The 16083-nt window shown below is 40.9% G+C and overlaps 1 protein-coding gene across 1 annotated transcript in view; it reads left to right on the top strand.

Annotated features, from left to right (window-relative positions):
* TOX (thymocyte selection-associated high mobility group box) overlaps positions 1 to 16083 on the top strand; it is a 538067-nt gene that overhangs the window by 510768 nt on the left and 11216 nt on the right. The window contains exon 7 of the mRNA XM_006899231.1: positions 11392 to 11778. Coding sequence (XP_006899293.1) covers positions 11392 to 11778 — 387 coding nt within the window. The remainder of the gene's footprint in view (positions 1 to 11391; positions 11779 to 16083) is intronic.

Below are 16083 nucleotides of genomic sequence, written 5' to 3'. Positions count from 1 at the left end.
TTGATTCAGTGACTGGGATAATTGGGATGGGAGTGTCGGAGACAGTGCGATTGGCACAGGACAGAGTGGAGTTTAGGGCTTTTGTACATAGGGTCCCTATGAGTCGCAGGCGACTCGACGGCACATAACAACAATAACAAGTGAGATGAAGCTTTATTATCTTTGCCAGCATGGAGCACTCTGGCTGCACTTTCTCGAAGACATGTTTGTTCTTTTGACAGTCCATGGAATATTCAGCACTCTTTTCCAACATCACAGCTCAAAGGCACCAATTCTTCTTCTGTCATCCTTATTCGTTGTCCACCTCTCATGCATAGCAGGTAATTGAAAAAACCATGACCCAAATCAGGCACACTTTAGTTTTCAGAATGATATCATCATTGCTCCTCAGTGATATTGAGAGATCCCCAACTGCCGGTTCCATGAATGTTGATTGTGGATCCAAGTAAAATGAAGTCATTAACAGTTTCAATCTTTTCTCCATCTATCATGATGTTGTCTGTTAGTACAGTGGTGAGAAATTTTGTTTTCTTGACATTTAAATACAATCTAGATTGATGGCTGTATTCTTTGATCTCCTGCAGTGATCAATTCAAGTTCTCATTTTCAGCAGGCAAGGCTGTGTCATCTGCATAACAGAGGTTATTGATGCATTCTCCTCTAATCTTGATGTCATGTTCTTCTTCATAGAGTCCAGCTTTTCAAATACATATGCTCACCATAAAGATTGAATACATACAACCCTTATGCATACTTTTCTTGCTTTTAAACCATGTGGTATTCCAAACCATGTGGTATTCCTTGCTCTGTTTGGACATCAGTCTCTTGGTCTATGGATAGGTTTCACATGAGCATATCTAAGTGCTCTGTGATTCACATTCTTCTCAATGTTAGTCATAATTTGTTATAATCCACACAGTCAAATGCCTCTGCATAGTCAATAAAGCACAAATAGACATTCTTCTTATATCCTTTGCTTTCAGCTGGGATTACTCTGACATTAGCAGTGATATCTCTAGTGCCACTGCCTCTTTTAAATCCATCTTTAACTTCTGGCAGTTCTCTATGAAATGTTCTAGCTGTTTTTTTAATGATCTTCAGCAGTTATTTGTTTGCTTGTGACATTTATGTTATTGCTTCATAATTTTCACATTCTGTTAGATCACCTTTTCGGGGAATGGGAACAAATACAGATCTTTCTACCAGTTAGTCAGTCAGCCAGGCAGCTGTTCTCCAAATTTCCTGACACACACTGGTTGAGTACAACCAGGGGCTGCATCTGTTACTTGGAACATTTCAATTGATATTTCTCAGATTCCTGAGACCTTATTTTTACCAATGGCTTCAGTTAAGTGTGAACTTCTTCCATCATAACCAGTGGTTCTTTTTTAAATAAAAAAGTATTGGGAGGGTGGGGGTGGACAGGGAGAAAAGTGCAACAATGAATGACTGGGAACCATAAGTCTCTGTAAGCTTTCATTAAAATTAATTAAAAAATTATTGGTTTGTATATGACCATTCATATACATTGTGTTTTATATACCATTGGCTTTTGTTTTTAAAAGACATATTCTCTTAATCTTATTGTTGTTTTTAAAAAATGTACATAATCACTCTGGGGACACTGACTGTGGCACAGATAATAGGTAAACAGCAAACTGCTCACCAGAAAAAAAGGACCGGCTAGATACGAGAGATATCTGACCCTACCTGGCATATTATCCTTAACTCTGCAAATCCTTGAAGTATGTACACTTGTTTGTTCTAGGATACTAAAGGTATGTCTAATGATGGCTGAATTTAACAAAAAAAAAATATTAACCTCATTTTAAAAGATCTAATTTAATGGCAATGCCAAATGTTAAAAGGAACATAAAAACCAACATGCACACAACTGCACAGTTTTCATAAAGATCTATTTCATTATTGGTGGGTAGCGCATTTAACAGTTAAATACATTTAAATAATGTATAGGTGACTGCAGGGCTGCAGCATTGGTAACTAGACAGACAACCAATTCTGCCAGAAACAAGTAACTGTCTAAATATTTAAAATACAGCTCTTGTTTAGATCATCCTTTGTTTTGATCACCTTTGTGAGGAGAGTGGGGAAAGCCTGCTGGTCACAATGGAAATCTGTTAAGGCCAAATCTTCTGATATCTGTTCCCAGAAGTGTCTTCAGCCGGATTAAGCCTCCTACTCCAGGGCAAGCCCAAGTTTGTGGTCTCCAGCATTAATGCTCTTCCCGTCTTGATCACTTGGTACTTCCTGAAATATTTAACTGTTGGCAAATTCTGTTTGGTACAGTGACTCAGTTATGTTCCTTCCATCTTCTTTTGATATTTCCTGGATCATTCAAGATATAGTCCATAGCTTCTCTCAGTATTGCAACTCAAAGTTTAAATTTGTTTTTCAATTCTTTCAGCTTGAGAAATGCCAATTGAGTACTTCTCTTTTTATTGTCCAATTCCAGCTCTCTGTACCTTCCTTTATAATAATTTGCTTTGTCTTCTCCAGCTGAACTTTGAAATCTTCTGTTCAGCCCTTTCACTTCCACATCTCTTCTATTTATTTTGACTTTGAGATGTTCTAATGCAATTTTCAGAGTCCTTCCTGACATCCATTTGGGGGTTGGTTTTTCCCCCATCTCTTTATGGATGGTATCATTGATGTCATCCCACAACTCAACAATATCATTGTTGTTCAGTACTTCAAACCTTAAGATGATTTTTAAATTCAGCTGGGATAGACTCAAAGTCATATTTTTCTTAGCATGAACAAAATTAACACACAGGCTATTTCTTTAATTAGTCCAATATTATGTTAGTCTGATTAAGTACTCAAAGGTGAAGGTGAAAGTGGGCCTTTACTTACAGACACAAATTCTCAAAGCATAGGTAGACAAGCAAGCATCCCTGCTGCCTCCGCCATGGTCCAGTGGGGCAAGGAGAGAACTAACCAAGAGGATCCCTGGTGGCACTGTGGTCAAAGCACTTGGTCTCTAACAAAAAAGTTTGGCAATTTGAACATAACCAACCACTCCAACAGAGAAAGATGTGGCAGTCTGCTCCTGTAGAGATTTACAGTCTTGGGAGCCCTGTGGGCCAGCTCCATGATGCTCTGTGAGATTGTAATAAATTAGAGTTGGTCCTGAGCAGTAGGTTTGTCTCTTAGGAAAATGTCAAAGACTGAGACACCATCACGTCAAGAACAGCCAGGCTCACTTGCATGCTCTGTGATATTACAGGGAATATAAACAGATGTAAAGGCAAAGTATTTTGCTTTTACTTATCTATGAAAAAAGATAATCTTTAGATTATCAAAATGTCTCTCAAATTGGGATGATGTAAATAGGTGACTGATACCAAGAGTATTATTGCTATTAAAATGAGTTCATATATACAGAACAATTTGCAAAGATAACAAAAAATCCATCAAACTCACTGCCCACTAGTTGACTCTTACTCATAGCTGATCCTTAGGGGGTTTGCAGAGGCTGTAAATTGCCTGGGAAGAGAATGTTCATCTTTCTCGCCAGTTGCTGCTGATGAATTCACACCACCAGAGAGGCACAGTGTTTGGGTCAGCAAAAGCCGTGAACATGGACTGTCAGATATGATCATGGAGATGATTTCACTAAAAGGATTCCAGTCTGACCCTACTGTGACCTTGACTGAGAGAAAGAAAGATCCAAGATAGATCTTTTAGGTAAAAGAGTTTTCCCTCACTCAGTATCTTGTTAGTTGTCCCTGGGCTGTCTCCAGCTTATGGCCACCCAGCATGTAACAGTACAAACGTTGACTGTCTCTGTGCCATACTCAAGACCGCCAGTGTTTGCAGGCCCATGTGTGGTCACTGGGTCAGTCCATCTCATTGAACATCTCCCTTGTTTTCACTAACCCTCTCCTTCACCACAAGGTTTTAATTGGCTAAATATTTGGAAATGTATCACCTGCCCTTTCTTCCTAGTCTGTCTTAGTTTGTCTCAGACAGAGACCTAGAAGGAGGATGAGGGGACAGGAAACTACATGTGATAATTTTAAAAGAATTCAGGAGAACTGAGTTCCTTACTTATTTTTAATTTTACATTAAGAAAAACTGTTAACGTCTCCAAGTCTGAACTTGTCCAGGCTCTAACTGGGAAATATGAGGAAGTGTGTGGGAAGCTGGGGCACTGTCCTGAAACTAAAGTACGAAATTCACCACGAGTGTAGATTCACATACATGTGAAACAATTGATTATTTTAATATTGTGTCTGATGTCTGTAAATTAAGTATGTATCTGGGGTCAATAAGAATTAGTTTATTTGAAGCAAGAAATTTGACTATGTACATTAAATATAAACTTTTCTGCCATTTTAAGTATGTGTGTGGAATCTGTTCTGCTTCTGAACCAGCACCTTTTATTGAAGGCTTGTGCCATGAAATGATTTACTGGGAAAGCTTATTGTGGTCATTCCCTGGAGAATCACAATGCACATAAGCACCCTGAAGTCCCTGAGAAATCCTGCTGCAGAGGAACCTGCTTCACCTTATCCAGCCTAATGCTGTTTCCCCAACGTATTTTATTTTTTAAAGACACCTATCTACAGCTCTGGTGGCCTTGTGAGTAAGGAGTTGCGCTTCCAACCCAACGGCATGAGGTTTGAATTTACCAGCTGCTCCACAGGAGAAAGATGGACAGTCTCCTCCCATGTGATTTACTGCCTCTGAAAATCCACTGGAGGTTCAGCTATGAGTTGGATCCAGTTTGACAGCAATGAGTTGTTGTTTTACACAAACCCCCTGTAATACAATTTGGAAACTGTATGTCTCAGGGTATATCTTAAATGTCTTAACATTATGCTAATTTAACTGTTGTTATTGTTGTTGTTATGTGCCATTTAGTCACCTGCAACTAATAGTAACCCTATGTACAACAGCCTTAAACCCTGCTCTATCCTATGCCAATCTCACTGTCTCTGACACATGAACCCAGATTACCCCGGTCACTGGATTAATCCACCTCATAAAGGGTTTTCCTCTCCTGCGCTGTCCTTCTACCCTCCCTAGCATGACGTCTCTCTCCAAGGATTGGTCCCTCTTTGCAACATGTCCAAAATATGTTAGACAAAGCTTCAGAAACTTTGCTTCCAAGGAGCAGCCTGGCTTCACGCTCTCCAAGACAAACCTGTTCATTTTCTTAGCAGTCCATTGTATATTCAACAGTCTTCTCCAATACCACATCTCAAAGACATCAATTCTCCTTCTGTCATCCTAGTCATTGTCCAGCTCTCTGATGCATAGCAAGAGATTGCAAAGACCATGGCATGTATCAGGCATGCCTTAGTCTCAAGACTTACATCGTTGCTCTTCAGCACTTTCCCATCTCAATGTCTTTTAATTTCCTGGCTGCTGGTGCCAAGAGTGTTGATTGTGGAGCCAAGCAAACTATAGCTGTAAACAACCTCAGTCTCTTCACCATCCATCCTGATGCTGCCAGTTGGTCCAGTAGTGAGAATTGTTGTCTTCTTGATATTGAGCCTCAATCCATATTGAAGGCTGCAGTCCTTGACCTTCTGCAGCAAGTGCTTCAGGTCCTTCTCAGTTTCAGCAAGCAATGTTGTGTCATCTGCATTACACAGATTGTTGATGAAACTTCCTCCAATCCTGATGCCACACTTCTCTTCATACAGCCCAGCTTCCCTGATAATCTGTTCTGCATATAGATTGAAAAGGTATGGAGATAGGACACATTCCTGGCATACACTCTTCCCAATTTTGAACCGTGCAGTGTTCGACGAACAGAGATGACGAGATGAGATGGACTGGCATGGGACGTTCTGAGTCAAAGGATCATATGATCTTCACCAGAGATGAAAAGGTGAAAAAAAATGGAGTTGCTTTCATAGTTTAAAAAGTCATTTATAGATGTGTCTTTAAATACAGTACTGTGAGTGACAGAATAATATCCATACACAAACAAGGAAGTCCAGTGAATTCCACTACAATTCAGGTATATGCACCAACAACCAGAGCCAAAGAAGAAGAAATAGAAGATTTCAACCAACTTTTTCAGTCAGAGATCGATCGAACATGCAATCAAGAAGCATTAATAATAATGGGTGACTGGAATGCAAAAGTTAGGAACAGAGAAGAAGGATCAGTAGTCGGAAAACATGTATTTGGTGACAGAAATGAAGCTGGAGATACAATAATTGAATTTTGCACAAGCAACGATTTATTTGTTTCAGTTTCATTCTTTAAGAAACATAAACGCAGGTTTTACACATGGATTTTACCTGATGGTATGCGTAGGAATCAGATAGATTACATCTGTGGAAAGAACCGCTGGAGAAGCTCAATATCAGCTGTGAAAATTAGGCCAGGTGCTGATTGTGGAACAGACCACCAACTACTCATATGCAAGGTCAAGCTAAAGCTAAAGAAAATTAAATCCATGGGAACCAAAATATGACCTTGAGCCTATCCCACCTAAATTTCAAAACCATCTCAGGAACAGGTTTGAGGCCTTGAACACCAATGAGCGAAGAACAGATGAGTTGTGGGAGGATATCAAGAATATCTTCCTGAAAGAGAGCAAAAGATCATTACAAAGATAGAGGAGGAAGAAAAGACCAACACAGATGTCAGGAGAGTCTGAATATTGCACTAGAGTGCTGAGAAGCCAAAGCAGAGGGAAGAATTCAAGATATTAAAGAGCTGAACAAAAGAATTCAAAAAGCAGCGCTGGAAGACAAAGTAAAATATTACAATGAAATCTGCAAGAGCTGGAGTCAGAAAATCAAAAGGGTCGAATTCACTCAGCATCTCTTAAGCACAAAGAACTGAAGAACAAATTCAAACCTCAAGTTGCGATACTTAAGGATGCTTTGAGCAGAATATTAAGCGATTTAGGAAGGATTAAAAGAAAATGGAGAGAGTATACAGAGTATTTGTACTGAAAGGAATTGGCAGACAGAAGAATTTCATGAAACAACGTATGAGCAAGAGCCTATGGTGATAAAAAAGTTCAAGCTGCTTTGAAAGAATTGGCAAAAAATAAGGCTTCAGGAATTGATGGTATACCAATTGACGTATTTCAACTGTTTCATTTGTTGATGCTGCCCTAGATGTGCTCACCAAGTTGTGTCAAGAAATATGGGAGGACAACCATTTGGCCAACTGACTGAAAGATATCTGTATTTGTTCCCATTCCAGAGAAAGGTGACCCCAACAGAGTATGGAAATTATCGAACAATATCATTAATATCAGGTGCAAGCAAGATTCTGCTGAAGATTATCCAAAAACAACTGGAACAGCACATCAACAGAGAACTGCCAGAAGTGCAGATTCAGTTTAGAAGGGGTTGTGAACTAGGGATATTGTAGCTAATGTTAGATGGATCTTGGCTGAAAGCAGGGAGTACCAGAGGAATGTCTGTGTTTCATTGATTATGCAAAGGCGTTTGACTTTGTGGATCACAACAAACTGTTGCTGACTCTGAGGAGAATGGGAATCCCAGAACAGTTGATCATGCTAATGCAAAACCTATACTTGGACCAGAAGGCAGTCATCAGAACAGAGTAAGCAAGAAACACTGCATGGTTCAAAATTGGGAAGGGTGTGCACTAATTTAATTCAAATAAATATATTTGTTTGATTTTACAGTGCATTATTAATTCCCAGGGTTATTATATGATTATTTCTGAATATTTCATATTTCATGTGTACCCATGTATTTCTTTGCACACATATACACATACCAGCTCACCTTATATATCTACTCCTCTAAAAACCATATTATCTGATAATAGCATAATTAGATTGATGATTTACTATAAAAATAAAGCATTTTTTAAACTGTAGTAAGGAGCTGCAATGCCAGTACAAAGGCACATGGTTTGAATCCACAAACTCCTCCACGGGATAAAGATGAGCAGTCTCCCGTGCAATTCACTGCTTCTAAAAACCTGCTGGAGGGTCAGGCATGAGTTAGTTCTAACTCGATGGCATATAACAACAACAACAACAACAGCAACATATATTTCATGGTTTTAAATTATAGGTAACTATGAAGTAAAAGGAACTCTGGTGATTTAGTGGTAAGGAATTATGCTGCCATCCCGAGGGTACATAGTTCAAACCCACCAGCTGTTCCATGGAAGAAAGATGGGCAGTCTCCTCCCCTGTGATATACACCTCTGAAAAAACCTGCAGGTGGGTCAACTATGGATTGGTTCCAACCTGACAGTACATCACATAAAGTAAAAAGTGAAGAAGCACTAAGGTATGTGAGTTTTCATAACCATCTGTTGTATGAGATCCTCCTGGATAGTGCAGTCATTTAAGGTATTCAATTGCTGACAAAAAGGTTGGGGCCCAGACCCACCCAGAGGTGCCTCGGAAGAAAGGCCTGGCAATCTAATTCCACAAAGATAGCCACTGGAAGTCCTGTGGGACAGAGTTCTGCTCTGACACACCTATCTATCTGTAAATCAGAACCAATTACCTCATGACAGCTTATTTTTGTTTACTGTACAATTATTTTTTTTGCTTGGTGAAGCCTGTGTATTCTGTGACTGTAAACTGAATTAGCCCTCTGCAGACAGCTGAGGCAGAAGGAAGACAAACACAATATGAATACTTTTCCGGTGACTTCAGCTCAGAGACACAATAGATACACAACCTTGATGAACATGGAATGATTTTTAGGTGCGTTAGCCAAAGTGCTTTTTTTCTGATCAGAATGGTGTATTTACACAGCCCGTGTTAACCCATTTGACCTTTTCCTTGAATTGTTCACTACTATGGTTATCAACAATAAGAATTTAAAACACAAGTGAAAAACAAAACCTGCTGATTAGTTTTGGTTTTTAATTAAAAATCTCTCAGGTTCTATGTATAGCCTTCTGGTCTAAAATATCTCCCTTTTTTTTTATGAACCATTTTTGACCTTAGAAAGGCTTCAGCCCTTTTTTTTCATGGTCCCTATGAGTCGTACTTGACTCAATGGCAATCAACAACAATATAAGACAGGATCCGGGGAGTCTAGTTGTCTATTCACTGACTGAGAGACAGTTTATAATGAGAGAACTCCCTACAGGAGCTTGAATTTGTGGGTCAAAGTTAGTCTGTGCTCTGCATAGAGTTGCAGTCTCGTGGGACCCAGGATTTCCTGGCTTGGAGTGTTCTACATCTGTCAGATGTGTCCTTTCTGTGGATGGAGTTTGTGTTGCTGTGAATTTGCCATTCAGTCTCCACTCCCATGAGTCAGCCCGCATAAGCAGCATCATTTTTATTGTGCCTTTCACTGAATTTTTTTAGATTATTGGAGGGACTGGGCTGAGTTTTCTTGCCAACAATATTATAGGCTAACTTGTGAAAATGCAGCCTTGAGTTTTATATCTGTGTGAAATGCACCGTGCCTCAGTGGTCTGTGGGTTGAGCATTTGGGATAATAAGGTCACCCAGGGAAGGAATATAGCTAACCCAACCAGTCTTGGCTTTTCTTTAGCTCAGAGACTAACCTATAAACAGAACAGGACACATAGGTATCAGAACAGGGCACCCTGGCACCTTCAAACCCCTGGTGAACAAAGTGACTTTCATCACCAGAAGTCTATAAGCACCATTTTCTTTTGTAAGCTGGCTTCCCCTTCTGCTCTTGGCATATAACCCCTCTGTGCCACCAAAATACAAAGTTTATGGCCCAAAGGAAATTCTTCCAGGTTGATTCTTGACCATTTTCTACCTCCATTAAAATGTCTACTTTTTAATTCAATTAAAAGGTAATTAGAAATTGATCATGTCAAAGTGTGGAAAAATGAAGCAAAATTCTATTAATTTATGAAGGAGTCTAAAATTTCTACAAGAGATTATTTTTATCCAGTTCATTCTGGGGGACAATTCATCACCAGCTTCTTTTTTAAAATCAAGATGAGTCTTGTGAGTACTTTGAAGATGTGACTATAATTTTCTATGACACCAGCAAGGTATTTTTAGGAGTCTTTGCTTCCCATCCCATTTCCATCCTCCAGCTTTGTTTTCTTTGTAAAATATCCAGGTCAGGGCTCTTTGAGACTATGAAGAAGAAAAGAAAAAGTAAACAAACAAATAAATATATTTAATAGAGGAACTCTGTATTATAATACGCTACACTTGTATTTCCTATCAGGGCAGCCTTTCCTTCTCCTTTGTAATAAACAAAGAGCCGTTTATTTGTTACTATTTTGTTGTCTAGTTGGATCTGACTCATAGCTGACCCTCCAAGGGTTTTCAGAGGCAGTTAATCACACAGGAGAAGATTGCCTATCTTTCTCCTGCAGATACAAAGAGATTACCCATCTTTCTTCCATGGAGCAACTGGTGGATTCAGCCCACCTGCCTTCGGGATTGTAGCCCAGCTTCTTACAACGCGGCCACAGTTGTATTTCCTTGCAGGGTCTTCTTTACTTCTCTTCCATGCAACAAAAAGTAATTCATTTAGATGACACACACACTCCTTACTTCCCCCCACCACACACACACACACACACCACCACCACCAAAATCAGTAAAATAGAATTTAGGGCAGGGATGGCCATGTTGCTGATATTGTTGTTGTCATGTGTCAAGTCTGAACCACATCATAGCTGACCCTCCAGCAGGGTTTCAGAGCCTGTAAATAACAGGGGAGTAGATTGCCTATCTTTTTCCCACAGGGGAAGCTGGTGGATTCAAACCAAATGCCTTTGGGTTGGCATTGCAGTTCCTTTCTCACCACTAGGTCACCAGAGCTCCAGAGAAGATTATTTTAGACTTCATCCATTAAAGAGAGTTGTTGTTGTTGTTGTTGTTGTTGTTGTTGTTATGTGCCATCAAGTCACTTGTGACTAATAGTGGCCCTATGTACAACAGCCCTAAACTCTGCTCTGTCCTGTGCCAATTGCACTGTCTCCGATACACCCATCCCGATTACCCCAGTCACTGAATCAATCCACCTAATAGAGGGCCTCCTCCTGCACTGTCTCTCAAACTCATTGCCATTGAGTTGGAATCAACTCCCAGCTGAGCCTCCATTGGGTTCCTGAGGCTGTAAATCATGCAGGAGGAGAGTGCCTATCTTTCTCCTACAGAGCCGCTGGTGGATTTAAACTGTCAGAGAAGCACCACCCTTGAGTTAGTAGTGCAACTCCATGCAGACCAGGCCAACAGAGCTCCCTAGGATCAGAATAAGATCAAGGCTGTAAACGGTGTTATAAATAATAGCAGAGGCATTGTTAGAGAGGGTGAAACAGTAGTGGTGAGTAGTGGGTGCTGGTTCATGTGAAAATCCATGAGTAAACTCACAAAGCTTCCCACTTTGAGAAATCCATGCTCCGAGCATTACATCAGCCACTGAGCCCTGCTCCTGTGTGTTTTCTCTGCAGAGCTACAGTGAGCCTGTTGACGTTAAGGCATCTCAACCTCCTCAGCTGATCAACTCGAAGCCATCCATATTCCACGGGCCCAGCCAAGCCCACTCAACGCTGTACCTAAGTTCCCACTACCACCAACAACCAGGAATGAATCCTCACCTAACTGCCATGCATCCAAGTCTCCCCAGGAACATAGCACCCAAGCCGAATAACCAAATGCCAGTGACTGTGTCCATAGCGAACATGGCTGTGTCCCCCCCTCCGCCCCTCCAGATCAGCCCGCCTCTCCACCAGCATCTCAACATGCAGCAACACCAGCCGCTCAGCATGCAGCAGCCACTCGGGAGCCAGCTGCCCATGCAGGTCCAGCCGGCCTTACATTCTCCCACCATGCAACAGGTGAGTGCTGTGCACCCAGCTCCAGTCAGCAGCCCGTTTCCTGTGGCAGAGGGTCTGTGTTTGTCCAGAGCAGGGGGATGTTGATTCTAACTCACAGCAACCCTGTGTTGCATAGAGTAGAACTGCTCTTCTGGGTTTTCTTAGCTGTGGTCTTTTGGGAAGCAAACCACCAGGCCTTCTCTACCGTGGTACCCTAGCAGGTTTACACTGTGACAGTTGGCACACACACCATTTGGGACCATGCTGAAAGGTAGATTTCTCTGTTTTTGTATTTCAGTGGGCAAAGAACTGAAGATATTCAACAAACGACGTTCTGCTTGCTGGGGAGGAAAAATGCATTTTCTAGAGAGGTGCTGGCTTTGTGTATCAGGCAGGGCTTGGTTGAACACTGAGTCCCTGTGAGTTGAGGCCAGCTTGATGGTACCTGACAACAGCAGGGTGCACTGGTGAGGATTGACACTAGTGTCCTTTGATGAGGGATCTCTGGTGGCATCATCTGTAGGGAGTTGTGCTGCTAACCCAATAGCTGAGCCTCAGGGGTTCAAATCCACAGCAGCCCAGTGGGAGAAAGCCAAGCAGTCTCCTTCTGCAGTTCCTAGCTTCTGAAAACTGACCACCTTCCATAGGGGTTGCACCATTTTACACTTCAGCAGTGAATAAGGGTTCCAGGTGCTCCACAGCCTCACTGGCATTTGTTATTTGCTGATTTGTTGAACTTTGCTAATGTTTCTGGGGTGCTTCACTTTTCTAATCACCTCTCTTGATGTTTCTGTTTCTTGCTTGAAGCACACTTATTCTTTTAAGATGCCAAGTACTGCTAAAGATCTCTCTGAGGTAGGAAATTTCACACATTTAAAAAAATATTGTTGGGGAAAGTAGATGGTCCTGACTGGCAGGCATGTAGGATCCAATAAAATGCTATATGATGAAGTCAGGCTCACTTTGTAGGCAGAAATCTCAAATTTGGTAGAAACCAACATTCCCTAAAAATCAGACATGTTAACCAGAGCTGTTTTGCTTTCAAATAATGTTGGTTTCCACATAGGCTAGAAAACTCACACTCTCCTACCTCACCCCCAAATTATTGGGAACAAACTGTAAAAAAAGATTGGAGCCACTTATATTCAATCTTATATTTTTGGAAATAAATTTTCTTCTTTTTGAATTTTAAGGTTATTTTAAGATATGAAGTGAAAATTCAGAACAAGTATTCCACGAAATATATTCAAAAATCCAAAACACTAATTTAAAAAAAAAATCAGAAAAAGGCAAAAATGACAAAGTATACCAAATTCAGCTTTTACCTTTTAAGTATTATACTGTTCCAAGAAGTATATAATTATATATGCAAGCATAATTTTCATATAGAATTGGTTTTTAGCCCTGGATATAATATGAATCCATGGTTGGATGGGATAGATAGTGGCAGGAAGAAGAAAAGAATTGAATATATGGAATCCCAAATTCCTTTCTTATTCTTTTTATCCTGGCCAGAGGCAGCTCTGAGACATAGCCCACAAGGACTTGTGCTGCTGACCCAAAGGCAGTGCCTCTTTGACAGTTTGGGTTGACCAGAAACTCCATTGGAAAAAGATGGGCAGACTACTCCCATGTCATTTACAGCCTCTAACAGCCTTCTGGCTGGTCAGCTATTAGTCACTTCTGCCTCCACAGCAGTGAGTTTTAGGGGCTCTTTTTATTGGAAGATTCAAGTCTCTAAAGAATTCTGTTCAGAGTACCATGTCTCTTAAGAATGTAGAGGGTCTTTGAATCTTGTTGTTATATGCTGTTGAGTAGCCTCCAGCTCACAGTGACCCTATGTACAATAGCTCTGACGCCTACCCTGTCCTAAGTCAGTCTCACTGACTCTGACACACCTACTCCTATTTCCCTAGTCATTTTATCAATCCATCTCATCTGGGGTCGTCTTCTCCTGCATTGTCCCTCCTCCCTCTCAAGCAGGATGTTCCTCTCAAAGGATTGGTCCCTCCTGGCCACATGGCCAAAGTATGTAAGATGGAGCTTCAAAATCCTAGCATCCAAGGAGAAATTTGGTTTCACTTTCTCCAAGACAGACCTATTTGTTTTCTATTTGTGGTCCTTGGTATATTCGAGACTCTTCTCCAGCACAACTCAAAGGCATCAATTCTTCTTCTATTATCCTTAGTCATTTATCCAGCTCTCTGATGCATAGCAAATAATTGTGAAGACCATGGACTGGATCAGGCGCACCTTAGTCCCTAGACTGACATCATTGCTTTTCAGTACTCTGTAAAGGTCCCTGACTGTAGGTTTACCTAATGCAGTTTGTCTTTTGATTTCCTGACTGCTGATGCCAAGAGTGTTGATTGTGGAGCAAGCTGAAATTGTTAATAACCTCAGTCTCTTCTCCATCCACCATGGTGCTGCCAATTGGCCCAGTGGTGAGAATTTTTCTTTTCTTGATGTTGATTTTCAATCTATATTGAAGACTAGAGTACTTGACCTTCTGCAGCAAGCACATCAGGTCTGCCTCCGTTTCAGCAAACAAGGTTGTGTCATCTACATAACATATGTTGTTGAGTCTTCCTCCAATCCTGATGCCATATTCCTCCTCATAAAGCCCAGCCTCATAAATGATCTGTTCTTCATATAGATTGAAAAGGCATGGTGTCAGGACACATCCCTGATGCACTCCCTTCCTGATTTTGAACCATGCATTGTTTCCCTGCTCTGTTCTGAGGACTGCTTCCTGGTCCAAGTATAGGTTTTGCATAAGCACAATCAAAGTATTCTTGGATTACCTTTCTCCTCAAGGTTAACCACAATTTGTTGTGATCCACACAGTCAAATGCCTTTGTATAGTACTTGGTTCTAAAATGAAAACAGTTCTAAAGTAAAAAATAGCTATGGAGAGTAAAGAAAATTACTCTTTGCTGAGTTCCCAAAGCAGGGATGTCGGTGAAGCTCCAGTGACTTGATTGTCTACTTCTGGCAAGCCACAGTTAACTCACTGGGACTGGAAACGGGGGAAAGGCAGACTCCTACCCTCCTGCCTGTGAGCAGGGTCATGCTTCCAGGCTTGCCATCAGCCTTCACTGGCAGTGAAGGAACACCTATGTGCAGACATGTTAATCACTAGTGTCTGAGTGGAAGGTTGATGGTTTGAGGGGCATTCTGCAGTTGTAGAGGTTGATACATGCCTAATGATGTTACCTACCTGACAGACCCACGCTCATCACAGCATCCAAGTGTGAGGCTGTTTCTTCCTGGAGGAAGGAATGACCAAGGTTTGACCACTCCCCAGCCTATGACTGGAAAGGTAACTCTGCCCAGAAGTTTCCAAATCTAGCCTTCTACTATTTCAGTTTCAACAAACAAGATTGTGTCATCTGCCTAATGCGGGTTGTTGGTGAGTCTTCCTTTGACCTTGATGCCACATTCTCTGTCATAGGATCCCGCTTCTCTAATGAGTTGCTTAGCATATAAGTTGAAAGGATATGGGAAAAGCATATAGCCCTGACACAAACCTTTCTTGATTTTTAAACTATGCAATGTCTTCTTGCTCTGTTCAGAAAACAGCTTCTTGGTCTAGGTATGGGTTTCACATGAATTCAATTAAGTGCTCTGAGATTCCCATTCTTCTCAGTATAAGCTATAGTTTATTATTCACATCGTCAAATACCTTTGCATAGTTAATAAAACACAAATACACGTTCTTCTGATATTCTTAGAAGAATGTTTTTCTGCCAAGACCCATCTGACATCAGCAATGATATCCCTGGTGCCATAGTCACTTCTAAACCCTAGTTGAACTTCTGACAGTTCTCTGTCAATGTACTGTTTTAACTGTTTCTTTATGTTCTTCAGTAATATTTTGCTTGCATGTGATATTGATTATGTTGTTGGATCATTTCCAACTTTTACTGAATCACTTTTTAAAAATTTATTTATTTTTCATTTCAATGAACATCTACAAAGATTTTGGAATTCCATTCATTCATTGTTGCACCCCTCTCCCCGCCCCCCCACCCCACCCCCGTTTGCTCCTCTCCTTCAAACGCAAAAGAAAAACTCCCTCATTGGTACACAATCCCCCACACAGATCCCTCAACCCCCAAATATAATCCACTCTGCAACCCTCATTCCATACTCTTACAATAAACATAATGCCCTAAAATATAAAATATTCTCTCCCCCAAAGACTTCAATGCTGTAAACATATTTCATCCAGTTTTTCTCAGTCTTAGCCCCATCCTGATGTCAGCCTCATTCTACAACAGTGGCACCACATAGCATTTGTCCCTTTGTGACTGAGATACCTCA

The sequence above is a fragment of the Elephantulus edwardii genome, unplaced genomic scaffold (genome assembly GCF_000299155.1).
Source record: "Elephantulus edwardii isolate Elephantulus edwardi_28Jun2011 unplaced genomic scaffold, EleEdw1.0 scaffold00248, whole genome shotgun sequence".
Classification (NCBI taxonomy): Eukaryota; Metazoa; Chordata; class Mammalia; order Macroscelidea; family Macroscelididae; genus Elephantulus; species Elephantulus edwardii.
Note: the sequence above shows the minus strand (reverse complement) of the source record. Positions and strands in the feature narration are given on the sequence as shown.